The sequence below is a fragment of the Rhinatrema bivittatum genome, chromosome 4, assembly GCF_901001135.1.
Source record: "Rhinatrema bivittatum chromosome 4, aRhiBiv1.1, whole genome shotgun sequence".
Taxonomy (NCBI): domain Eukaryota; kingdom Metazoa; phylum Chordata; class Amphibia; order Gymnophiona; family Rhinatrematidae; genus Rhinatrema; species Rhinatrema bivittatum.
In genome coordinates, this window is record NC_042618.1 from 105,995,657 (window position 1) to 106,022,990 (window position 27,334).

Here is a 27,334-nt window from a genome sequence, read left to right on the forward strand (position 1 = left end):
ATCAAAATGCAATAAGTATCGCATGCCATAGCAAAAGGGGTGTGATTTATGCTAATAGTTTATCGCAATGTGCGCTAATTACCTATGCAAAGAGCTAAGTTAGAGCAAATTGTGATAATGTTTTCAGACTTTGCGATAAGTGCCAGACCTGTTGTATTTCCTGCATACAACCACTGGGGGACCATGTTGAGAGTCATAATGTCCTGTCCCTAGATAGGTATTTGTATCCCTATGGGAGGCCCACCTAGTAACTCGAGGTGAGGTTTAGGTATTAGTGTAGGGGGTTAGGGGCCACTTTGACATTCAACATGAGACGTACAAACAGAACAGTGGTCTCTTGTGAAGATTTGATGACCTTCGGAGTGAGGAAACTCACTCCAAGATGATACTTGTGGAAGATTCTCTCTACCTAGCTTGATGGACACTCTACCTGGGTAACATCAAGCTAGGTGGAGAGAACATTGCACAAATCTCATGTTTGGGTGAGTTTCCTCTCTCCGTAGGCTTTTCTGGCTTTGTTTTCTTTAGATTTATTTATTTATTTATTTAACAGTTTTTTTTTATACCGACCTTCATAGTAAATAACCATATCGGATCGGTAGATGTGGAAAAGGCCCTTTGATAGGCTTTCCTGGCCTTTCCTTTTTGAGGTATTAGCGCATTTAGGGATCCCGGGTAGGTTTATAGCATGGATATTAGCAATGTATAAAAAACCAAGAGCAAGATTAGTAATCAATGGACAACTCTTCTTTATTTGATATTACGAGGAGAACGAGACAGGGATGCTCGCTGTCCTCTTTACTTTTCAACTTAGCGATTGAATCCTTGGCCAAGGCAATTCATCATCAATGCCCAGCCATTCAGGGTCTTTGTCTAGGAGGCGTGAACACAAAATATCTTTAGATGAGGATGATGTCTTGGTCTATTTAACCACCCCTGCACTGTTGGAAGTTTTGGGAACGTTTGGGAATCTTTCTGGGTATAAGACAAAACTTTTATAAATTTGAATTATATCCCTTTTGGGGGGAAAATGCCTCTGCTAGCCTGTCTCTCCATATTTCGTAAAGCAGATAAAGGCTATAAATATCTTGGTATTCAGGTCACCAGGAATTTGAGACCTATAAGAATTATGGCCCAATACTGAGTCGTCTAAGACAAGATCTAGAAGCATGAGATCATTTGTTAGTTTTCTGGGCAGGTAGGATTAATTTACTTAAAACAAATACAGGTATATTACCTAAATTTCTGTATTTGTCAACACCTCGCTTGTGGATGTGGTGTGTTTGGACTTTCGGAGGGCATTTGACGGGGTGGATGTGGTGTGTTTGGATTTTCGGACGGCATTTGACGGGGTCCCTCATGAGAGGCTTCTGCGAAAACTAGAGTCATGGGATGGGAGGCGATGTCCTTTCGTGGATTGCAGGCTGGTTGAGGGACGGGAGGCGGAGAGTGGGATTGGATGGTCTGTTTTCTAGGTGGAGGGGGGTGAACAGTGGAGTGCCTCGGGGATCTGTACTTGGACCGGTGCTTTTCAGTATATGTATAGATCTGGAAAGGAATACGACGAGTGAGGTTATCGAGTTTGCGGATGATACAAGATTGTTCGGAGTGGTTGAATCACAGGCAGACTATGATACATTGCAGGGGGACCTTGCGGGTCTGGAGGATTGGGCATCCAAGTGGCAGATGAAATTTAATGTGGACGGGTGCAGGGTGTTGCATATAAGGAGGGATAACCCTTGCTGTGGTTACACGATGTTGGGTTCCATGTTGGGAGCTGCCACCCGGCGGGGGGATCTGGGTGTCATGGTAAATGGTACTTTGGAGTCGTCGGCTCTGTGTGCTGCGGCGGTCAGGGGAGCAAGTAGAGTGTTGGGAATGGTTAGTGGAACGGAGAATGTCGTGGTGCCTCTGTGTCGCTCCATGGTGGGACCGTGCCTTGAGTGCTGTGTGCAGTTCTGGTCGCTGCATCTCAAGAGAGATGTGATTGCAATGGGGAAGGTGCGGAGAGGGGCAACCAAGGTGATGGGGGGGATGGAACAGCTCCCCTATGAGGAAAGGCTGAAGAGGTTGGGGCTGTTCAGCTTGGAGGGGAGACGGCTGAGGGGGGATGTGATGGAGGTCTTTAAGATCATGAGAGGTCTTGAACGAGTGGATGTGACTGTTATTTACACTTTCGAATAATAGAAGGACTGGGGGGCATTCCGTGAGGTTATCGAGTAGCACGTTTAAGACTGGTCAGAGAGACTTCTTTTTCACTTGGCGCACAATAAAGCTATGGAGTTTGTTGCCAGAGGATGTGGTTGGTGCAGTTAGTGTAGCTGGGTTCAAAAAAGGTTTGGATAAGTACTTGGAGGAGAAGTCCATTAATGGCTATTAATCAATTATACTTAGGGAATAGCCACTGCTATTAATTGCATCAGTAGCATGGGTTCTTCTTGGTGTTTGGGTAATTGCCAGGTTCTTGTGGCCTGGTTTTGGCCTCTGTTGGAAACAGGATGCTGGGCTTGATGGACTTTTGGTCTGACCCAGCATGGCAATTTCTTATGTTCTTATGCTCCCCTTTTTTCCCCCTAGTTCTCCCCTAAGGCATGGGATCAGAAGATCTAGTCCTGTGCTTGCTCGCATGCTTTCCATATGGAGTCGGGTTCAGAAATTTTTAGGTTTAGTTGGGGAAGGTTTGTCCCCTATTGCACCCTTATATGAAAATCCTGTTTTAGCTAACTGTAATTTTTCCCCAATATTCAATGTTTGGAGAGATAAGAGATTAGTATTCATCTCTGTATGGTAAGATGTCTTAGTGACCTTTTCTGACCTAGAGTCTAAACTTGAACTGGGCTCTGATTCGTGTGCCTCCTTTTTCCAGATAAGGGACACCCTTCAGTCTCAATTTAATTTGAGTGACCCTGGTGTTTGAAGGAAAGGAGTGACAGTTTTATATAGGGGAACTCTGACTGGAAAATATGGGTTGGACACTGTATCCTCACTAATTGAGGCTTGGAATGGGGATAGAACTTGATGCAAAGGTCTGGAAGAGTATTTAGCAGTCTGCGCACCACATTGCGATCTGTGCTAGGCACACAGAACATATGGTCAAGTTGTTACATAGAACTTACCGTACCCCAGCATATTATAAGTTCTTTCCTGGTGCGAGCCCTCTGTGTTGGCGTGGGTGAGGGGAGAGGGGCACCTATAAACATATGTGGTGGCTTTTCCCAATGGTGAGTCAGTTTTGGAAACAAATCATGCTGGAGATGTCTGACATTTTAGGCTTACCTGTACATGTTACACCTTTGCTAGGTCTTTTGGGTTGATGGACAGGATTACTAAAGCATCGTAAGCTGGTTGCTCAGTTATTATTGGCTGCTAGATTTACTATAGCAACGTTGTGGAAATCCTATTCTAACATGGACCATTGGAAATTGCTGGTGCGTAAAGTGGCTGATATTGAACATTTAAGGTACATCTTGAAGGGACAGCCCTTCAAATGCAAAAGTGTATGGGCCATATATCACCAACACTAATTATCCATTACCTGTATCTATTTAAAGACGCTTAATTTGTAGGGCTGGCGGGTGGCTTGGGTAACTGGCTCTGTTCAGGACTAGTATGTAACATTCATGAGCTTGGCTTTTGATATCTAACTTTAATGTGCACCAATCTTTGTATTGTCTGCTGAGAGTGATGTCTGTTGTATGCCAAAAAATTGTAAATAGTTTAAAAAACAAAATCCAAACAAATAATACAGTAAATGCACTACCCTCTACTAAATCCACAAAATGGAAGGGTTCCAACAGAAAAAAAATTATGAAGAAAGCATCAAAAAAGAGACTAATATAAGCCACCTCTACCAGAATATTATATGGCATCACCAGATGGTAAGGCAAGAACAATGATGCTTTCATCTAAAAAAGATCTCAATGTGATAGTTCAAAAAAAGTATGTCTAACACCAAAAAATCTAATCAAATAATTTGCAAGATGCACCAAGGAAAACTTTTCACCCAAACGTAATACCGTTTCATGGATTTGGACAAATTTTCTTTGATTTTGGGTTTGCTTGCAAATATCTGAAATCCCCCCCCCCCCCCCCCCCCCCCCCCCCAAAAAAAAAAACAACCAACCACCACCTTTTGGACCAAAAAAGGAACGTCTCTGCACTTGAAATATAACATCATTAAAAGTTATTTATCAGCCTCAAACACCTCATGAAATCAAGAGGTTAGCTCATTGTTTTACTTCTTCCATTGACTATTCAAGGAACTTTAGATCTTTCAAACTGTCCATAGACAATGGAAAACTGTATGCTAGTACGTCCACACCCTCTTTCTTCTTAAATCGTAAATAGAAAAGCTTAAAGGAGGCACAGCAATATCTGGGACATGTAATATGACTGCCTTTTGCTGTGCTGTTCTGTATCTGGAGACACTTAGTGAAAGAACTTGGATTTCCTAGCATGTAGCAGATGGACTCAGGACCAATGGGTATAGTGTACTCCTGATAGCAGTTGGAGATGGATCAGATTTCAATCTGACGTCAGCCCTAGTACATATACCCCTGCAGGAAGTGCAGCTCTTCAGTATTTTCCGTCTCCATAGCAGTTAGGGACTCTATGCACGCTCGCACAGCGTTAGAGCAATTTTACCAAAGAAAACCAAAATAAGAAATCTTACCTCTACAGACGAGCCCCATTCTCCTGCGGTGACACCCATTGGGTCCCTCCCTCAGTTGAGAATTCCCGAGGTGATTTCCGCGATCCCTTGGAGGCACGCCTCGGGCCGGCAGCCGACCCTCGGCAGGGACCTAGCCCTCAACATCGGGTGAGGCTGAGAGGCAGTGGGTGCAACTTCTATTGCGGCGGTGAAGGTATTCCCTCTCCCCCCGCAGCCAGAGACCACCTGGAACGAGACCGGGAAGCGCTGAGACAAGGTAAGGTAGAAATCTATTTAAAAGTCTTTGGTCTCCGAAGCTTGAGGAGTCACACAGGTCGCTAGCCGGTACCAGTGCCACCAGCTTGAGCTGCCCTAACAGGGCTAGACACCGGTCAGATCCGAGGGTCCTCCCACGTGGAGACCCTCTGAGGTGGTCGCCATATTGTCCGCATGGTCGCAGTCACCATTTTGATCTGTTCGCCGCCCTGTCCGCCATTCCGATCCGTGCGCACAGAGGTCAGCCACCTTGTGCGCACAATGTCGCACGCCCAAGTACCATGCGCACAAGCGACATGCATAGCCACACGCTCACTGTGCCGGGCGCATAACTTCGATCTGTGCGCACAACAGCGCGCACCAAACCTACGCGCACAACTTCGATGCACCGGAGCGCACAACTGTATTTTACGCGCACAAGCCATAGCACCACCAGAAAAGAAGCTCAGGGCCTTTGCCCAGCATGCCACATTAGAGCTGCACAGCATGAGGAGGTCACGGCCCTGTGTATACAGTGCAAAGAGGCTCTAGGGGATCCAACTCATGGCCCTTCCCAGCTGGTACCAGGTTCCAGCCTCTCGAGCAGTACGCGGGACCTAGCATTGCACAGCGGGACACCCCCCCTCAAACGGGGCTTTCCAGGGACACGGCGCCCTTAGTCTAGACCCAGCATCTATCTCCTGGGTGGAATTCTTCAAAGGTCTGCATACCTTCGTCCACATGCAGCCGGGCCTCCTATATTACGGCCACAGGCTCCACCAGAGGACCTCAACATCCCGGGACCCTCTATGCCCAGGGAAGTGATCCCACCGCCCAGAAGCCCCACCTTTGGGGACATGGACAACTCTGACGAGGATTCAGAACCCCTGGAGGAAGGGGAATTCCGGGGACAGAGCCCCACCGAACCATGAGACGCTTCTTCACCAAGGACGAGCTTCCAGACCTGGTCACACACAGCTTAAAAGAGCTTGCTATCCCGGGCACAAGTGCCTCGGGGGAACCTAAGACGAACCCCCTACTAGAGGGACTCAGTCAGACCTCTCGCCATTTCCCACTATTACAAGCCGTCCAGCAACTAATTGACCTGGAATGGGATGCCCCGGAAACTATGTTCAAAGGGGGGGCGGGCTCTGGCAGCCATGTATCCTCTGGACCCAGCCGTCAAAGATCTCCTGGCATGTCCGAAAGTGGATGCCATGTTCTGCGCGGTCTCGAAGCACACTACTATCCCGGTGGAAGGAGGAGCAGCACTCAAGGATGCTCAAGACAGACGTCTGAAATCTATCCTCAGAAAATCCTTTGATGTCTCCGCTATGTCTTTACAGATTGCAGCCTGCTGGGGAGGCCCTGGAACCAGCAGTATTATTCCTCGTGGACACCACTTCTGATCTGGTGCGCACCGCAGCTAGAGGAGTGTCATCTGCCGTGGCAGCCAGAAGACAACTCTGGCTCCGAAACTGGTTGGCCGACGCATCCTCCAAAACTAGACTCGCAAGGATGCCTTTCAAGGGAACACTCCTGTTCGGAAGTGAACTAGAGAAACTAGCCAACAAATGGGGCAAGTCCCCACTGCCGCGGCTACTGGAGGACAGGAATAAGAGAAACCAGTGATTCTTCCCCCAAACCTCCAGGGCAGAGGATCACAGCGCTTCAACCCATATAGAAGCACATATCAAGCAGCCCGCCCCGCAGGGTGAAGCCAGTCCTTTCGGAACAAGCACAACAAAAGGGGAGCCAGCTTGGGCCCAGGCCCCAGCTGCACCCCACAATGAAAATAAACTGACCTGTCCAAAGGAAGAAGCCATAAGGGCAGACTGGCCCTATTCTACCAAAGATGGGTCAAGAACTTTGGACAAGTGGGTCCTATCCATCATTCGAGAGGGATATTACCTGTATTTCCACCACCTCCCTCCGGACAAGTTTGTGGAATCCCCCTGCCTCGACCTTTCCAAGCGGATGGCAGTGGAAGCTACACTGACCAGATTGATAGCCTTAGAGGCTATAACACCGGTGCCTCCACAACAGATAAATACTGGACATTATTTCATCTATTTTATCATCCCCAAGAATGAAGGAGCATTCAGGCTCATCCTGGACCTCAAGGCGATCAACAGTCACCTGAAGATTCCTCGCTTCCGCATGGAAACCCTATACTCTGTAATAAGGGCGATACAACCAGGAGAGTACCTTACATCCCTGGATCTGTTGGAAGCCTACCTACACATTCTGATCCATCAAGAGCATCAGCGTTTTCTATGCTTCTTGATTCTGGACTGTCACTACCAGTTCCGGGCACTACCATTCGGGTTAGCCACTGCACCCCGGACGTTCACCAAGATCATAGTGGTGGTGGCAGCAACACTGAGGAAGGAAGGAATCTGCGTGCACCCTTATCTAGACGATTGGCTGATCAGGGCGAAATCCCCAGAGGAAAGCCACCAGGCAACCAACAGAGTCAAAACTCTACTGGAGAGCCTTGGGTGGGTGGTCAACACAAACAAGAGCTGCCTGCAGCCCTCCCAATCTCTAGAATACTTGGGAGTTCGGTTCACCACCAAACAAGACAAGGTCATCCTGACACCGACAAGGAGATGAAAACTGATGACCCAGTTATGAACCCTGTTGAGCAAACTTCGCCCCACAGCATGGGATTACCTACAAGTCCTCGGCCTCATGGCATCCACACTGGAAGTAGTGCCATGGGCACAAGCTCATATGAAAACCCTACAACGCTCACTTCTATCACGATGGAATCCACTGTCCCAGAACTACACTGTACGTCTTCAGCTCCCGGACAGCGTTCGGGCCCAACTACAATGATGGCTACAAGAAGGCCATCTGAGCCAGGGAACGAGACCATCCTCACCAACCTGGATCCTGCTCACCATGGATGCCAGCCTACGAGGATGGGGAGCACACTGCCAGGAGCTAACCACCCAAGGGCAATGGAACGAAGAAGAGTCTGGATGGAACATCAATCGCCTAGAAGCCCAGGCAGTCAGACTAGCCTGCCTAAGGTTCGGTCACAGACTCTGAGGCAAAGCGGTCAGAGTAATATCGGACAACGCCACAACAGTGGCCCACATCAACCATCAGGGAGGAACCAGAAGCCAACAGGTGTCTCTGGAAATAGACCTCCTAATGTCATGGGCGGAGGTGAATCTTCAAGAGTTCTTTGCCATCCACATCGCCGGGAAGGACAATGTCGCTGCGGACTACCTCAGCAGAGAAAGTCTAGATCCAGGAGAATGGAAACTGTCAACCACAGCATTCCAATTGATAGTAAACCGTTGGGGAACACCAACCATGGACCTCCTGGCAAACCGGTCCAACGCCCAGGTACACAGTTTCTTCAGCTGCAGGCGGGAACCTCAGTCCCAGGGAATCGATACCCTGGTACAGACCTGGCCACAGGAGACTCTGTTATACGCCTTCCTGCCGTAGCCCCTATTGGGCGCGATCATCCACAAGATAGAACCCCACAGGGGGACTAGACTGGCCAAGAAGACCCTGGTACGCAGACCTGCTGCAACAGGGACCGATCCTCCACGAGGATCCAGCTCGCTTCTCTCTTACGGTCTGGCCATTGAGAGGACTCGCCTAAGGAGGAGAGGATACTCGGGGGCAGTAATTGACACCCTACTCCGAGCATGCAAGTACTCCACATCCCTAACATACATAAGGACCACGACATCATACCATGCTCAGTCAAAATTCCTGCGATTTTGGAATTCCTACAGAACAGGCTATAGAAGGAATTGTCCCTCAACTCCATCAAGGTACAGGTGGCCGCATTGTCATGCTACGGAACAAAGAGCGAGAGCGGCAGCATAGCCTCGCACCCGGATGCCTCCCGCTTCCTGAAAAGGAGTCAAGCAGATCCGACCACCCCTAAAGTGGCCGGTGCCTCTTTGGAACCTCAACCTGGTCCTAGATTTCCTAGCAGGAACTTCCTTCAGACCTCTCCACGGCTACAAGCACTGTCCTGCTTTAGGCTTGGTCAGCACACCACGTGGTAGGCCTTTTTTTTTTTTTAATTTTTTTTTTTAGATTTATATTCTGCTTTTTGCCATTTTTTCCACACTTCAAAGTGGATTACATTCAGGTACAGTAGGTATTTCCCTATCCACAGAGGGCTTACAATCTAAGTTTGTACCTGAGGCAATGGAGAGTAAAGTGACTTGCCCAAGGTCACAAGGAGTGACAGTGGGACTTGAACCCTGGTCTCCTGGTTCGTAGCCCACTGCTCTAACCACTAGGCTACTCCTCCACATGCCATGGTGGTACCATCTTGCGTGCACCTTTGTGTGTGCCATATTGCCCTTCATAGAACGTCTGTACACGCAGTGCATTGGCACTGCACACACACTGTGCGTTTAACGCCACATGTGTGCATACGTGCACAACCTACTAAGTGCAGATTACAGGTAAAGCTGGGCACATGGGCTGTATGTGCACCTTGCCACGTCCTGCCTAGGTGCCCGAAATCTGTGCGCATAAAAATTTTAAGCGTGAGCTGACAGAACACAGTTACTGCCACCAATGGCTCCGGCAGCCAAGAAACATAAGTGCCTTTCTCTCTGCGCTGCTTGTCATATTAGGGCTTCATGGTCTGGCCAGGATTCCAACTTATATCTGCATTGTGAAGAAACCCAGGGAGAGTTGACCTCCCCGGATTTTGCTAAGCCCGGCTCCTCCCATTCAGAGGGTGGGTTAGCCACAGCCTTAACTGGAAGTACCCTGGATCCGAGTTCCCCCAGGACTAGGTCATCCATGGGAGAGGGAAATTCAGAGGAACCTACCCCAGTACCTCCTTGGCTAGGCATGGACCTGGCTACCTTCTCTTGGGTGGAATTTTTCCAGGGCCTGCAAGCCTAAGCTAGTAAGCCCTTCCTTTCTCAGTCCTATCGGCAGACCTCGAGGCATGCCTCGCCTCATCAAAGGTATTCCTGGCAAGGACCCAAATGGCACAGACAAAGAGGAGGATGCAGATTTCTTGAAAGATGGGGAAATTCCACCTGGTTTAGAACTGTATCGGACCATGTTACGGGTTTTTCCATACAGACTAATTGCCGGCCCTGGTTTCCTAGACCCTGAAGATGCTTGGGAGTTCCTGGGGCAGGCAAAGAAGAGCCCCATTCTGATTTCTCTATGGAAAGCCTCTTGCTACTTTCCAGTACTGGAAGCCATGCAGGAGTTGACGGACCTGGAATGGCGTGCCCAGAAGCAAGTTTTAAAGGGGGACAAGTGTTACAAGCTCTATACCCACTGGATCCGGCAGTGAGAGAGCATTTGCGTTTCCCTAAAGTGGATGGTGCTGGTCTGTGCCATCTCTAAGCGAACAATTATCCCAGTGGAGGGAGGAGCGGCCTTAAAGGATGCTCACGATAGACGGATGGAGTCCATCCTTAAACAGTTTTTTGTTGCAGTAGCAATGACCTTACAGATTGCTTTTTGTTGTGCCCTGGTAGCTAGTTCATGCCTACTCTTCTCTCAGGAAGCGGGTTGACTCGTGGATGAATTTCCGAGAGGTTATGGAACCCGCCACCGCCTTTTTAGTTGACGTGAGCTCGGATCTAGTCTATACTTCGGCCAGAGGAGTGGCCTCAGTGGTGGCGGCCAGAAGACAGCTATAACTGCGGAATTGGTCAGCAGACGCAATCTCCAAGGCAAATCTTACAAAGATTTGTAAGATTACAAAGATCACTCCTTTTTGGAAGCGAATTCGAAAAGCTGGCCAGTAAATGGGGCCCATGAGGGGTCGATCTAGGGGCTCCTAACGCTTTTGACTCTCCAAACTTACACTCAAGCTAATGAAGTAGAAAATTTTCTAGCTTTCAAGAGAATAGACACCACTGCTGGAGAATAGCCCTTCTTCACTAACTGTGTCCTTTCAAGAGCCAAGCTGTAAGATAAAACCAATCTGAGTCTTTGTGCAAGATCAGTCCCTGCGAAAGCAACCTACACTGGGAGCTTCAGAGGGAAACAGCATCTCGGATGCATATCATCTGATACCAAGGACGATGAGTCCATCCTGAAACCACTAACACTGAGATCCCAATATCCCAACGAGAGATATCCACAAAGGCACTCTGAAATTTCCCCCTACTAAAGCCACACGCCTCTCTACGACCAAAGACAGAGCTTTTTCAATAGCAGGCCCATCTATCTGGAATAACATCCCAGCAAATCTCAGATTGGAACCCTGCCTCTTAACCTTCAGAAAAAGACTAAAGACGTGGCTCTTTCACCAAGCCTTCCCAGATCCTCCGGATAATCACTAGATTGAGCCTCACTTCTTACAAGGTCTTTTGACACACTTCTTCCTGAACAATGGACACTGGCATCTCCAGGTTAAAGCATATGCTCTAACCCGTTAAATTATTCGTATCACGTTATATTTATTCTACCTGCCTTTATCTTCCTTCCAGCTTGCCTTCAAGCCTCCAAGTTTTTTACATTCCTTGTTGATTGTAACTTTTGACTTATTCCTTTTTCCTTTATCTATTATTAACCAGAATTGTTACCTTAGTTTTACCCTTGTTAAAATGTAAACCGATCCGATATGGTTATCTACTATGAAGGTCGGTATAAAAAACTGTTAAATAAATAAATAAAATCTTGAAAACCTTGGAAGAACTCGACCTATTATGGGCTATGGAGGAGAAATACAAAGCATTCCCTCTGTTGGTTGTTCTGAACCAGGGCATCAATTCCAGAAGACTGAGTTCCCTTTTCAACTGTGAAACCTACAAACTTTCAAATTCTGGCTGGATGCCATCAAATCCAGCACTGGCGTCCCTATCTGGCGATGATATGGTCGAAGGCTTCTTGAGGCAGACACCATTCTCCTGGGTCTATCATATGTCAACTGAGAAAATCCATTAGAATATTCTCCACCCCAGCTATATGGGATCCTGAAAAGGCTGACATTTTTCTCCTCCCTAAAGAGAATCGCGTCCACCTCATGAACCTGCATACCTCTGGTTGCCTCCTTGATTTATGTACGCTACCACCCTGGCATTGTCACATATCACCCAAACTACTCAATCCTTCAGTTGCAGTGTGAATTCTTGAAGAGCCATCCAAATAACTCTTGCAGCCAGTCTGTTGATAGACTGGAGACAGTGGTCCCCGAGCATAATGACTGAGACGGTGAACCCCTCCCAGCCCATCAAATTGGCATCTGTCAGCATCACCTAGTCTGGGGCCTCCAGATCTACTCCCAGTTCCAAATGACTGCAATCCAGCCACCACCACAGACTCGTTCTGATTGATTCCGGTACCAGGAGTCATCTGGAGTAGTCCTGGGACTGAGGGTTCCATCTAGAGTGCAAGGCCCTTAGAAGAGGATGCATGTGATCCCTCGCCCATGGGACTAAGAACATAAGATATGCCATATTGGGTCAGACCCAAGGGTCCAGTAAGCCCAGTATCCTGTTTCCAACAGTGGCCAATCCAATGCCATCACCATTAAACTGAGAAGCCACAAATAGGACTACACCATTGGTTTCTTGGTTGATATTAATGACCTGGCAACACAACTTCTGGATCTAACAGCTGCAGATTGCTCTTGAGAAAATTGACCATCCACCCCCAACTCTTTATTTAAAAATACTTATATTCCACTACCTCCAGAGATCAGTCTGGCACGGATCACAATAAAAATTCATAAAATAATATAATATAAACACAATACTTTCTAAAGTAAAAAAAAAAAAATACAATACATCAATAGATTTCATAAGATAGTTTTTTGAAAAATTACACTGAGATTAAACCTGCATCATCCATCGGCTTGAGTGAAGTAAACTGCCTTTAATTGCTTCCTAAAAACTTTATAATCTGGCTGGAGCATCCTCTGGATCACTGCTACACTATCCAGAGGTGGCTTTGAGCTTATCAACAGATCTTCTAGATAAGGATGACCTAGAATACCTTGCACAATGCTGCTGCCACAACAACCCTCACCTTGGAGAAAGTCCTCAAGACTATCACCAGTCCAAAGGGCAGGGCTTGAAACTGATAGTGTCAGCCAAGAACTGCAAACCGAAGGAAGCACTGGTAATCCTGCTGTATTGGAATATGCAGATAAGCTTCTGTTAAATCCAAAGAGGTAAGGAATTCTCCCTTCTGTACCGCCATAATGATGAATCTTAAGGATTCCATCCTTAAATATTGCCTTTTAAGAACTCATTGACCTGCTTCAGATCCAGAGTAAGATGGAAGGACTCCTCTATCTTTGGGATCACAAAGTAAATGGAATAGCGGCCTAAGCTTTCTTGATTCTTCAGAATAGTAATTACCACCTTCAAAGCGAGGATTCTCCATAAAGTCGCTGGCACTGCCACTATTTTTTGCCAGCAAGCAATATAGGGAAACCATAAAGCATCTGAAACAGGATGAGAGAATTTTAGGGCATAGTTGTCTCATACAATGTCCAGGACTCATTGAAGTAGGCCACAGAGTAGGTGACTGCCTATCTCCAGAACCAGAAAGAGAGCCCCCAAGTTATCACTGGGAGGCTCTAGAGATTCCTGAACCAGACTGTCCATCTTTACTTCCCTATTTGGGACAAAAGGAGTAGTACAGAAATAGGACCTGAACATTTGCACCCTTGAGCTCTGCCCTTGTTTGAACTTCCTGGGATCCATGTATCTTCCACAGGAAGAAAAACTCACAGATGGAGTCTTGGCTTTATTCTCTGGGAGTCTTTTCACTTTGGAATCTTCCTAGGCCTTGGCCATCCTCTCCAGCTCCTCTCCAAACAAAAGTCTACCTTTAAAAGGAAGTTTTGTTAATCTAGTCATAGAGATGGGGTTCTCTGACATTTGTCTATCCCATGGAGCCTCTGAGCAGCAATAATAAATACTACGTCTCTTACTGAGAAGTGTACCAAATCAAAACAGGCATCTGCCAAATACACAGTCACTGGTTCCAGCTGGAAGGAGTCCTCGCCAGAATCTTTTTGTACCTCCTGGGCAAGATGGAGACCATACCTCACCACAGTGCTGCATCAAGCGGAAATTTGAAGAGCCATGCTAAAAGCCTCAAAGGCTTCCTTAAGCACATATTCTATCTTCCTATCCTGAGCTTCCTTAAGGGCAGCTCCATCCTCAACTGGAATAGTGGTTCTCTTAATGTCACACTCTCCAAATCAATTAAATCCTTCACTGCCTGGTGAAGGGAAAACAAAACCTGGAAGACTTTTGGATAATAGCCATAATAGGGTCCTCAGACATGGGTTGGGGGACTTTTCTTCCTTGCCCTTCCCAATATTCAGTTTCGCAGAGACCACATAATCAGAAGGGCAAGTCTTCCTCATGAAAAAGGCGCAGCTTTGAAGTGTTTGACTCATTTTTGGGGGGGCAACTCACCCTACTCATCACTATTATCTCACAGGCCCTTAAACTCATCCAAGGTATCCTCTGAAAGCGAGCCCTCCCCCTCTGGTAGCCTCTGGTCCTCCCTTGATCTGGCCCTCTTTCTACTCTGCGATGTGGATGAACCAGAGAGCTTTGGAAAGGCTAGGGACATACATGGAGTGCTCAGCCCTATACAGAAAGCTTGCATTCCTTTGAAAAATTATTTTGAGAAATCTGACCAAAACAGAAGAAACTTCAGATACTGGAGCAAGAGCAGTCCTGATATTTCCTACTGTTGACCCAATTCACTGTTCTGGGCTGAGAGGAGGAAGCCTGACATCATCCTCGCTGATCTGCAGTTGCAAAATGGGTTCTGGGCCTTCTTCAAAGTCTGAGGCGCCCTGGAGAGCTGTAGCCTGCCATCTGTTCCGATCCCAGAAACTCCTGGGGGCCGGAAATCATGGCTCTGGAGCTGCTGCCAAGCACTTGTAGCACATTTTTGTAGTGCTACTTGCCTGTGCCTTCCTCAGGTTGAGGGCTATGCAGATTGTGGCTTTTTTTCCTGCACTCTGCCGCCAGCACCATCTTGCTGAGCATGTTTGTTCTCCAAAGGAAAGCATTTCTACCTTGGTGACTCACTTGCTGGAGAAGCCTTGAAACATGGCCAAACGTCTCCAAATAGCAAAAGCTTCTATTGCTGCTGCTGTTGAAGTAGCAAGTCTCCTCTCCAAATGCTGTCTCTGTGTGTGTGTGTCTGTGTGTGTGTGTCTGTGTGTGTGTGTGTCTGTGTGTGTGTGTGTGTCTGTGTGTGTGTGTGTCTGTGTGTGTGTGTCTGTAAAACTCTTTTTAAACTAAAGTGATAACAGCCCAAGCCAAAGAGGGTCAAAAATCATAAAGGGAAGAGAGCCCCCCTTGCCCCCTGGAAGTCCCCTGATCCTGAATCTTCTCAAAGGAGTGAGCTCTAGGCTTTCACCTCTGTAGCCAAACTCTCCTTAAGCCACAGCTAGAGAACCACCTAAGGACCCTGCTCAACGGAGGGAGGGAGAAAAACTTTAATCGCAGAAGCCCTCCAAGCAGCTTCCAACTTCTGCCTACCAGGTCATAGTCCACAGTAATGGTTACTTGCCTACTAATTGCTGGAGACGGAGAATACTGACAGGCTGATTTCAATACAGATGCCTATAAGGAGTAAAATCAGCCAGGCTGATGTCTCCATCTGCTGGTCGATGAGCATAACCCATTTGTCTTGACTGGCCTAACCGGATGAAGAGGAGAGACTGTTTTTAAGAGTTTAAGTGAATTTCATCATTTTCAACTGTTACTAGGGCAACCCCACATTTTTGTAAGTTCTCAGCAGTATTCTTGGTGTGTCTGGGTATTGTAATGCTCTGTTAATCCTCATCAGGTGATGTCGCACAACAAAGAACGACGATCAAAACGGGATGAGAAATTGGACAAAAAATCTCAGGCCATGGAGGAGCTGAAAGCTGAGAGAGAGAAAAAGAAAAACAGAACAGGTATATATAAAGAGCTACTATTTTTAGTTTCCAACTTTTATTTCTACTTCTTTCCTTGTCTTGTGGGTTCTGAATGTTTAAATACTAGTCTTTTTTTTTTTTTTCCCTCTTTAATCCCTTTTTTGCAAATGATGAATCATTCAACTTGGCTTCACTGAGCCCAGGGAACTGCTGCTTCTATTAGGTTTCTGACTGGCCAGTGGTGAGGTTCTCATGTTGTCCTAACTTCTTGTATCTCCTCTTTCCAAATCTTTTCCAAAAGGGGGCACTTCTAGGAAATGCTGCACCATAGACCAGTTCATGGACTCCCTGGGATTTCTCCAGCAAGAGGGGAAGCTTTGCTTCAGGCCCTTAAAACTATTATGGCACTGCGTTAGTCTTTATTTAATGACCGTCCACACCAGAATTTGTTGTTCCAAATAAGGTTCACTTTTGTATGATTTGGTAGATAGTGATAAGTTGACGGAAAACCCACTTTCTTCTGGCAGTGTTCATTAAGCACCGTAACAAAGTAACATGCATAAATCCAAAAAATGCAGGGCCCTCCCTTGACTCCAGGTATCCATTCAAGCTACTCCCGTGGACTATCTTTGACTTCTTGGATTCCTCTTAGTACACGAATTTCCTTGAATCCAAAATATGTAACTCCTTTCCTGAGAACCGTTTATTTCTCCTTCCTTCTCTCCTTAAACTATAAAGCCTGGAAAAGAAAGGTTCCTTTTACTAGAAGCTGCATTTCTTCTTAAACATCAAGTCTGGGGGAAATAAACCTGGTTGCCCCTTTTCTTGAACCCACAGGCCTCTTCCTGCAGCACAGAACTAAGCAGAGAGCACTACCTACTCTACCACCAATTGGGATCTAACTGAATACTTTGCCCTCCTATTTTTTTCTCTTATCACATGTACCCGCTGTTAGGGACATATAGTTTCCTGGTATTTGTATGTATTTATTTATTTAAAAGGTTCTTATATGCCACTTTCAACCCTAGGCAGCGAACAAGATAAAACATATACTGTACAATAAAATACACTTAAATTCAAAATGGCACATTGGGACCCATATGCTTATTTTTGGTGATCAGTTGCTTTGGTGAGGTTTCCAATTTACTAAAGACTTGGTACTTGCTTTCTTACTCAGCGGAGCTGCTTGCAAAAAGAAAACAACCACTGAAAACAAGTGAGGTGTACTCAGATGATGAAGAGGAAGAAGAGGACGACAAGTCCAGTGAAAAAAGTGATCACTCCTCCAGGTCGTCCTCATCTGATGAAGAGGAAGAGTAAGTCTACTTTCTCTGCAGTGGGCATTATAGGTCAGGTGCTTTCTTAGAAATTGGTGCAGGTGTTCTGTGGGGGTATCTATGGTTTCTTAATTACCATTTGACGAGTTTGTAACTGTAGGCACAGAGTTGTTGATATTCATGAAGTGCCATACGAGTTTAAGTCCTTTGTGCAATACCTCCAAGAAAAATAGCTTTTTTTCCCCCTTCCAAATGTAATTTACCCCTTCCTATTCAGTTAGCAGTATATGAAACAGTGTTACTGTTTAGGAATGAAAGCAGTCCTTTCTGCTGTGTCTATGCTATCTGTTAGCAACATACACGTATAAATTTAAAGGGAAGCAAAGACAAACATCTATGCTTGCATCATCCACTATGGGTGTAGTTGAATGTGTTAAAATATGCAGCGGATGACACAATCAGTAATTACATTTGCAAGCATTTCTGGGATCTAGCACCATGAGCCCGCCCCCCCCCCCCCCCAATTTTTAGATCTCTAACCAGTCCAGTCATTTTAGTGTTAGTCCTTGGCTGGGGATCATGGACCGGGTTGTCTTCTGGAACCCTATAATTGAAGGTTCTACTCATCCTGCTACACCAGTCCAGGCATTACATGTGGATTGTTTCCCCCTACCAGCAGATGGAGGGAGAGAACACTGTTTTCCTAGTGTGACATCAATGCTAATACTTAACAGGTGGTGCAGCTCAGGAAAATTCCAGTTTTCCTAGCATGTAGCCAGATGGACTCATGACTAGTGGGTTATGTGCTCGTCTGCTAGCAGATGGGAGACTGAGTCAGATTTCAAAGTTGACGTCACCCTAGATATACCCCTGCCGTGACCTCAGCTCCTCATTATCTCTCCGTCTCCCTAGCAGATGTGGACACTATCCCCTCGCTAGCACAGTGCTAGCGGGATTACAAAAAAAAAAAAGAAGCATTTACCTTAAGATTTTGCCCTGCTCTCTTATGGTGGTACCTAAGTGTCCCTCCCCCAGTCGAGAATTCCTGAGGCGATTTCCGGTCTCTCAGAGGTGCCTTGGTCCGGTAGCTGGATGGCTCTGCTCTGGCTGGCATTCGCTCTTGGTTTCTTGCCAGCCCCAAGAACCAGTCAAGTGGTAGCGCTCTCCCTCGATCACTCTAAGACACAGCAGGTCTATTCTTGAGGGAGCCTGTCTAGTTTTGTTCCTCGGTGACTCTCCAGGGTTTCCCCTGTTCAGGAGTCACTTTGATACCTGCTGGCCTCTGAGCGTCTCTTCTTAGGGGCTATCACCATTTATTCTTGCCTGCAGGACCCTCCTCTGTGAGGAGAGTTCTAGTCCATCAAATAGGTGAGCATGCATTTCACCCTTTTGCCATGTCCATGGCTGAGGGAGTTTGGGGCCAAGTGACCCAGCAACAGAGGTGCTGCTCTTGCTCGCTGTAGTGTGCAAGCTACTATTCTTCCTTTTTGGGATCACCCTGTCTGTGGACAGGGGAGACCTGGGTCATGCAACTTCCTTGGGGGGGATGTTTATGCACTCATGGCTGGGGTAGTGATACCTCAGCTGGGTGCTTGGCAGTCTGTTCCTAGATCGCCCTGGGCTTGCCATGGTGCCTTCGGGTTTCCAGCTCGGTAATGAAATCTTGTTCTATCGGGGATTGCGCATGCGACTCCCTGGCTTCCCGTCTCCTAGTGGCGTTTTCGGGATTTCTCCCCTGGGGCATTTGCTCTCAGTTTCCACTTTTCCAAACAGGCTGGGGGCTTTCTCTATCTCAGCGGGAAACTCCCTGCTGGATTCAGCAGTGAGTTCACTTGTGGGGATTGATAGACAACCTGGTGACTTGTGCTTGCCCCGGCAGTCCACCAGTCTGCTTCCTTGTGTTCTTTGCTCCTTCCGACTTCCAGTTGGATTGTCGGGGGGGGGGGAGAGGTTATACCTGCGGGGCAGCATACACCACCATTTTCCATATATTTTCACCATGTTCTGGCCAATACTGCATTTAGCTTTTCTCATTTCTCTAGCTTGTCCAAAGGGCCTTCCTGCTTCTCTGTGCTATCCTGTGCCAGGATATATTTATTTAAAAATGTTTATATACCGGCATTAGATCAGTGATGTCACATCTGTTTACAGAAGAACAGACCTGAAATAAGGAGGGGGGGGGGTTTCTTATTTCTTACAATGAAAACATAATAAACAGAACTAGTTTGTAACATGGTTAACTTGCATATATGAGCCCGTTCTTCACAGATATTCTTGGGTGAGCTTCAGGCCTAGTTCATCATTCTGTTTGGTAGTTTTGGGCTACAGGTCTGTTTCAGGGATTGCCCTTCATGCCCTGAAACCCTTGATGCTGTCCTGCACAGTCAGCTAGGTCTGATGCTTCAGTATGCGGTGTCTGTCCCAGGCTCTGTGGTTCGCTGCTTGTTCTTCCAAGCATTGCTTGGGTTTCTTCTGCCCATTATGCCTACCAGCCAGACTTGGGCACTCTTCTGCAGAATCATTCAGTCCTTCAGATGTCAGCGGACTGCAGTTTCTCTCTGGGGGGGGGGGGCTCGGAGCCCCAGTTTGTTTTTTGCTTTTTTTTTTTTTTTTTTTTAACACAGACTGAAACTGTGCAGTCTTCTAACAAAAGTCTTTCACTTGTCAACATCTCTAGGTTTTTCCTGTATCTGGGAGGTTCTAGACCTACTGTATCAGGGTTTACTTCTCAGGAACCCTGCTTTGTACTGTTTTCTGTGATTGGAGCTTGCTTCTGCTTGCACTTGCATCACTCCTGCTGCTGCTGCGCAGGAGGTTTTGTGTGTCTTTTTCTATGGCTTTTCTTGTAGAAACCAACTCTTCTCCAGGCTTTTACCACTGGAAGATCAGCTGCCTCACAGGCAAAGGAGAGAGGCAGCACTTCAGCACTGTGTGGTTTCCCACTTTCTCCTGTTCAGATAGCCTATAGCTAGAGATTCACCCATGTGTGAGGACTACCATCCTGCTTGTCCTAGGAAAAAGCAGAGTTGCATACCTGTAACATGTGTTCTCCTAGGACAGCAGGATGTTGGTCCTCATGAAACCCTCCTGCCTCCCCTGGGAGTTGGTTTCTCCATGTATTAGCTGTATCATGGACTGAGGGACTTTTGTCTAGGGAGCAGGGTGATAACTACAGCTGCATATGCTCAGTAGGGCATGTTCGAGAGCTGTAGTATCTTTGAGATCAAAGTTCTGTGCTGGGCTCCATCAGATGATGTCACCCATGTGTGAGGACTAACATCCTGCTGTCCTAGGAAAATACCTGTTACAGGTAAGCAACCCGCTTTACAGCAGTATTTTCTGGAGGCCACACATTCAACTTCCCAATAAAAATAGAAATTAAAAAAAAAAGATTAGTTGCATTTTTTTCTGTTCCCTGGCACAGAGTTGGCAAGGTGGAGCCTGAGGTTCAGCCTGATTCTGTCCAACCTTTTCCCCAATGGAGGATACAGTGCCATCAGAGGAGAAGGCATGGTGATTTGCCTCCCTTTTTAATGAAAATCTTAGTATGTCCTTGGTTGATCATGTGCAGTCTTATCTTAGATGGCAGATTCAACACTGAGAGTCTGGTTGGGTGCCCTTTTTTTTTTTTTTAAACAGGGGCTCATATTTCTGCCCAGGGTTTTCATTGTGAGCATTGGTGCTTAGAATGGGAGTCCATGAGGCACAGCCTGAGGTGTGAGTAACATTGTGAAATTACATCTGCTTTCTGAGGCAGCACATCAGCATTTATTCCAGAAGCCTTGGCTAGAAGTTCTGTCTTGGTGGTTGTTACACGTACTGTCCTGATAAAAAGTAGTGTTACCTCAAGAATCCTCAGGGTAGGGAAATTGGTTTTGTGGTTTTTCCTATGGCTTTACTATTCAGTCCTGTTCAGCCCCAAATTTATTTTGTGGCTGGCTGATGTCACAAGTGCTCTTGTGAAAATAACGTGCCTCCCATACAATTGGTAATGGCATTCTTTTTGGATATCCTTTGATTTTTCAGGGCTCTGAGTGGCCACAAGACTTCTCTGGTTCTGCAAAAGGAGGGTAGTCTTCTGATTTAAGTATGGGGTGGGCAAGCTCCCTGTTATAGAAAGGCTTGTATTAGGGCTGTAATTACTGGTTAATAATCTGGTCCAGAGCTGCTAAGGCTGCCTCAGCTCACAGGGTGGTCACTTTTTAGTGATGTAGTAGGAATTGTACTTTTTTTTTTTTTTTTTTTTCCTTCTTGGCTAAGGGTAAGAATTGATCCTGTCAAAAAAAAAAAAAAAAAAGGGATTGGGGGGGTGGGGTGGGCTGGTTCTTCTGATTCCTCTGGATTCAGTTGTGCTTTGCACTCAGACATGGCAAGACTGCTTCCTGGGGCATCAGGTAGGTAGTTATTTGCAACTTTTTCAATAGGAGTGGACTCTGCGTGTTATCTATTTTTGGATAAAAACACTTCAGTCACTTCTTGTGAAAGTAAGGTGAGGAGAGTACCTGTGCTCTCTAGTTTTGTCTGAAGACTACTTCCACATTTCAACCTGGCTAGGGGATCAGTGTTTTCTCCATTTTTGTTTGCTTTCTACAAGACCATCTTCATTTTTGTGCACTGCTTTTCGGACTTGCGACAGCCCCACAGGTCTTTACTAAGTTTGTTGGTTGTCACAGCCTTTTTGAGACACTAAGGCATTATGGTCCATCTATATCTGGATGGCTGGTTGAGTTGGTCTAAATCCATGGGTGAGCCTTTTGAGCATCTTGACCAGTGGTTTAGGTCTTAGAAATCTTGGGCTGGGTCATGGTTTTAGCCAAGAGCAATCTCCACCCCACCCAGTCTCTTCAGTATTGGGATGCACATCTCGATACACATGTTGGCTGTGTGTGTCTAATGGACTGGAAGTAAGTTTTAGGAGTACAGACACCTGTCTGCTACAGGACATTTCCAGTTCCCACTTCATTTCACGATCCTAAGTTCAGGAAGAGACAATGTGCTGTCCACAGAATTAGACTTTTATTTATCAGATATAGCAGGATTAGCATTTAGACGATAACAACAATACGTCTCTGATATCCTGGCTACTAAGCTCCAGTTTACCCTAAGGCAGGTTCTGTACCATGGGTGGTTTAAAACATGCCATAAACTTTAGCCTGCCTAATATATTAATACTTATGGTTAACTTATTTACCCCTGGTCCCAACTTCAGATGATTTCCCTGGGTTTACCTCTGAAGCAGGCTCTGGCTGGAAGTCTGAAGAACTGTTTGGGAAGGAGGCTTGCTTCCAGGTCTGGTACTGGCAGGGCTGCTCTTGGCTCCTCACTGCCTCAGACTCCGCACCACCATTCGATTCAAGGCAGGGCACCTCCTCTCTCCGGTCTCCTGACCATGTCTAGTCTTCTCCCTCCTCGATAGCAGGGGCTGCTGGACTGCTTCAGATCCACTCCTTTTTCCTTATTTGCCCCCCCCCCCCCCAATCTTATACTTCCCAGCTGATAAATATGCATAAGCTCGTGCATAATCATGTAGTGGGTGGAGGGTCTTTGTCGCATTGCAGGTCTTTTTTCCCCCTCCCCTTTTCTTTTGGGGGGGGGCGGGTCCTGCCACATCTTGGACCACGGCTGTATGACAGCATCAGCGTTTTCTCCGTTTCAGAATGTTGCCCTTCATCCAAGGGTGGGGGTCCCTTTGACCTCTGGACTTCCCTTAGCTGGTCCATGACTTCTGCTTATGAGTTTGTTTCTGCATTGTCCCTCTGCCTTGGTTTTATTTACACAGGAGCTTACAAACAGACAGGTCTTGATAAGTATCCTTCAGTTCTGGTTTAAAGTTCACATCTGGGCAAAGTTTCTTTTCTTTAGCTGTGACAGTGTTTTGGTCTGTCAGCATACTGGTCAGCACACTTCTTGGCTATATAATTCATATTGGGTGCTTTCGATAGTTAAACATGGGATATCTTCCTACAGGGCGAAGAGGTTCAGTAGATGCGGACATTCGCTGTTCAGCACGCCCTAATGGCTTGGGACTATCTGCAGATTCTCAATCTGATGGCAGCAACACTGGATCTTGTTTTCTTGGGCCAAAGCCCATATGAGAGCACTGCAGGCCTCCCTTCTGTTGTGATGGTCTCCTCAGTCATATAATTTTATTTATTTGTATGTTCTTATATCCCACAACTTCCAAACCTGTTGTCCAGTGCGGGTTATATAACATTCATTCATAATTATACATTATAATTAATGGGATCTGTCTTCCTTTACTGGCATCGGTGGTAGATTCTCTCTGCTGGTGGGTAGTGCCTACTCATCATCTCCTCTGGGGCATCAGTCTGCTGATGCCTGCCTTGTTAATGGAGACAACGGATGCAAGTCTAATTGGGGGTGCTCATTCCATGTAGCAGGTAACCCAGAGTCAGTGGACTCCAGTAGTAACCTCATGGTTGATCAACAGGTTGGAAGCCTGAGTGATCTGATTTGGTGTTACAGCACTTCCTGCCAATCCACAAAGACAAGGCAGTAACTGTTCTCTCAGGCAGTGCAGCAGCGATGGCTTATATAAACAACCAGGGAGAACACCAGGAGTCATGGAGTGTCTGACACAAGCTTGCTCTTTCCATGGGCACAGCAAAATCTTTAGCTGCTGTCAGCAGCCTACATTGCAAGTCAGGAGAATGTGCAGGTGGATTTCTTCAGCAAGACTCTTCTGGACCCAGGGGAGTGGGAGTTGTCAGGAGGTCTTCCAGCTCATTACTCAAGGATGTGGTCTTCGCCACATAGATCTAATGGCAACCTACCAAAAAAGAATCTACCAAGGTCCCTCTGTTCTTCAACTCTGTCAGTTTGGCACGTCGATGCCTAATGCGCTGCTTTCAGCCTTGGCCAGCGGAGGGAGATCCTTTGACTTTCCTTGTTGGGAAGCAACTAGAGCAGGGCTTCCCAAACCTGTCCTGGGGATCCCACAGCCGGTCACGTTTTCAGGATATCCACAATGAATATGCATAAATATACATATCATGGAGGTTCAGTATATACAAATTTATCTCATGCATATTCATTGTGGATATCCTGAAATCCCGACTGGTTGTGGGTTCCTCAGGACAGATTTGGGAAGCCCTGTACCAGAGATGAGAGGTCCCCTACGTCCTCAAGAGACTCTGGGTCTGTTTGGTTTAGGGCCCGGGGGTATGGAAGATCTGGCTCAATTTTGTCTCACAAGCCTGACTCTTGAGTGGAGACCAGGGCTACTCTACCTTGCTAGTTTCTACTTTCTTAAATTCTAGGAAGACTCCCATTTCTCTGGCCTATATCTGTGTTTGGCTATTCTTTGAGAATTTGTGTAGAGAGCATTTGGTCTCCCTGGAGATTGGGGATTTCTCCTAGGACAAGCAATCCTCACACATGGGTGACATCAGATGGAGCCCAGCACGGAAAACTTATGTCAAAGTTTCTAGAAACTGACTGGCTTGCTGAGCATGCCCAGAATGCCATTATCCATGTGTCCACACAGGGTCCCTCTTCACTCTCTTCTTTTCTGCAGTGCAGTTGTAGAGCTCGTGCTCTTTTTTTCAGAAAGTTTTTCCTCGCTGGGTCTCTGTCAATCCTCCTGGTTTTTTTTTTATAGTTGGCAGCGTGGTAAGTTTTGTTTTTGTTTTGTTTTTGTTTTTTACCTTCTGTGCTGTCGATTCCCAGCAGTGCCATCTTCTGGTATCCACTGGTTATCGACCGCGCGCAGACCTAGTTTTCATCTGTGCCCCTAGTGCCCTCGGACTGTGTCCCTCACAGATCTGCATGAGGTGTATATCCTTTGCTTGGGGGCATCACATGACACCTGGGACTGTCTATTTTGCAACCAGATGACTCCCAAGGGCCGGCGTGCCTGCCTAGATAAGATGAAGTTGTTCAGATCCAAAAAGTCCGAACCTTCAACATTGGCATCAGGAGCATTGATGCCGAAAGGACGTGGGAAACCGATGGACACTGATCCCTCTGCGTTCACCCCTTCGCCGGGGCCTCCACTGGAGAGGGGTGCTGGGGATTGGCCGCTGTCTGTCCCCTCTTGCTCGAGAACTTCGTTTGTCTCCTCCTTCCTCGGCACTGGGGAAAGACCGGGCAGAGCACAGTGGGAAGTCCCGGAAGCATCGCCACCGGTCTCTGTCCTCTCATGGTACCAGGCTCGGGTAGGCACTGCATCTGCTGTGATGCTACCAAAGCGACCCCACAACAAGGTGGTATTTCCTCTGTTGAGGCCGGGGGTCCGAGGCATTCCCCACTGATTTTGGTGCCGGGTACTGGTTCCCCTCGGGGCTCTGAGGGAAATCTGGCCGCCCCCTCTTCAGGCTGTCTGTCCTCAACAGCTTTCAAGGAGGAGCTTGAGCATAGTGTGCAGTTGATGGTTGGTCGAGCCCTGCAGGGCATTGAGCCGCCGGCCCCTCAAGCGCCTCCACTGGTGCCGGAGCCTGCACAGTCAATGTTGGCACTGCTACTGGAGATTCTCAGTTCTCCTTGGCGCCCTCCCAACGCAGCTAATGCTGGTGGCCAGGGTGCCGTCGATGCCCCAATGGCCACTGTTGCCGCCTCCTGATGCCATCCCTATTGTGAAATCCTCTGAGGAGGAGGGGCCTTTGAGGCCGGAGGGGCCGTTGAGACCTTCAGTTCTGTGGCTAGCATTACCCGGTCCGGCTCTGGGTCCTTCGGGGCTCTCGGTGCCAAAGTCGTTGAGCTTGGGAAGGCCTTCCCCACGGGCGCTCCCGTGGGATCTTAGTGATGATGCCCCCTTACAACCCGTGGGGCGATGATACCTCCAAGTCTTCCTCTGATGACTCAAAGCACCTTCCCTTGGATCAGTCTCCTCCAGAGGAGCGGTGCCGGTCTCCGCCTGGGGACTTGACTTTTGCTGGGTTTGTGCGAGTCGTGGCTGAGGCTATTCTGTTTCAGCGTTTAACAGAGGAGAATACCAGACAAGATGCTGTAAGTTCTCTAGTTTGTGGATGCTCCGAAGGAGGTAGTGACAGTTCCCATCCACGAGATTTTCAAGGAGTTGCTTCTTAGAATTTGGGAACACTTCTTCTCCGTGCCTCCAGTCAATAGGAAGACTGATGCACTCTACCTGGTCCAGCAGGCTATGGGGTTTGAGAAACGTCAGCTCCCACACCAGTCTGTCATGGTGGAATCTGCTCTTAAGAAGGCTAAGTGGTCTCGCACCCATGCCTCCTCCCCTCCATGGCAGGAGCATAGGGCACTGGATGCATTGGGGAGAAAGGTGTTTCAGGCACAATGTTGATTGCCCAGATCAACTCCTACCAGCTGTACATGACACAGTATTCTCGGAACCTTTGGAAGCAAGTCCAGGAACTGTCCGAGCAACTACCCCAACAGCAGCAAGATGCCTTTGCGGTGGTTGTCCAACTTCTCGCACTCAAGCCCAGTGAGTGGGATCTAGGGGCTGTGCTAGGCAGCAGTGGACCCCCAAACCTCAGTCGCTGCCCCAGACAGCCCCCGCTGCAGGGTTTTGACTGGCTGCGAGGGATCGTTGGCCCAGCATTACATCGGACCAGTGGGTTTTGTCATTTGTGTGTTGATGGTACAAACTTAGATTGTATGCCCTCTGGGGATAGGGAGATATCTACAGTACCTGAATATAATCTACTTTGAAGTGCTGAAAAAAGTGCAAAAAGCTGAATATAAATCTAAATAAAAAAAAAAGGGTACTGGCTGAATCTTTTGGGTGTCCCTCTAGATCAGGGGTGGGCAGTTCCGGTCCTCGAGGGCCACAAACCAGTCTGGTTTTCAGGATATCCCTAATGAATATGCATGAGAGAGATTTGCATGTACTCTGCCTCAGTTGTATGCAGATCTGTCATGCATATTCATTAGGATATCCTAAAACCTCGACAGGTTTGTGGCCCTCGAGGACTAGAATTGCCCACCCCTGCTATAGACTCTCCCCTGTGCCCCTCGTGGGGTCAGTCCTTGCATCAGGAAATACTGTTTTCGGAGCTCGCCACCCTCATTACGGCCAGGGCTGTGGAACCTGTTCTGCTGAGTCAGTGGGGACGGGGTTCTACTTCCGATATTTCCTGATTCCAAAGAGAACAGAGGGACTTTGTCATATCTTGGACTTGAGATCCTTGAACAAGTTTCTAAAAAGGGAAACGTACAAGATGGTCTCTCTGGGCACCCTGATTCTCCTCCTACAAAGAGAAGATTGGCTTTGCTCTTTCAGTCTAAAAGATGCCTATGCCCACATCGGGTTCTTCCATGGGCACAGGAAATACCTGCAGTTTGTGG

The 27,334-nt window shown here is 47.2% G+C and overlaps 1 protein-coding gene across 1 annotated transcript in view; it reads left to right on the plus strand.

Annotated features, from left to right (window-relative positions):
• Positions 1 to 27,334, plus strand: part of RTF1 (RTF1 homolog, Paf1/RNA polymerase II complex component) — a 209,203-nt gene that overhangs the window by 49,655 nt on the left and 132,214 nt on the right. Inside the window, exons 6-7 of the mRNA XM_029598616.1 lie at positions 15,698 to 15,809; positions 16,948 to 17,086. Coding sequence (XP_029454476.1) covers positions 15,698 to 15,809; positions 16,948 to 17,086 — 251 coding nt within the window. The remainder of the gene's footprint in view (positions 1 to 15,697; positions 15,810 to 16,947; positions 17,087 to 27,334) is intronic.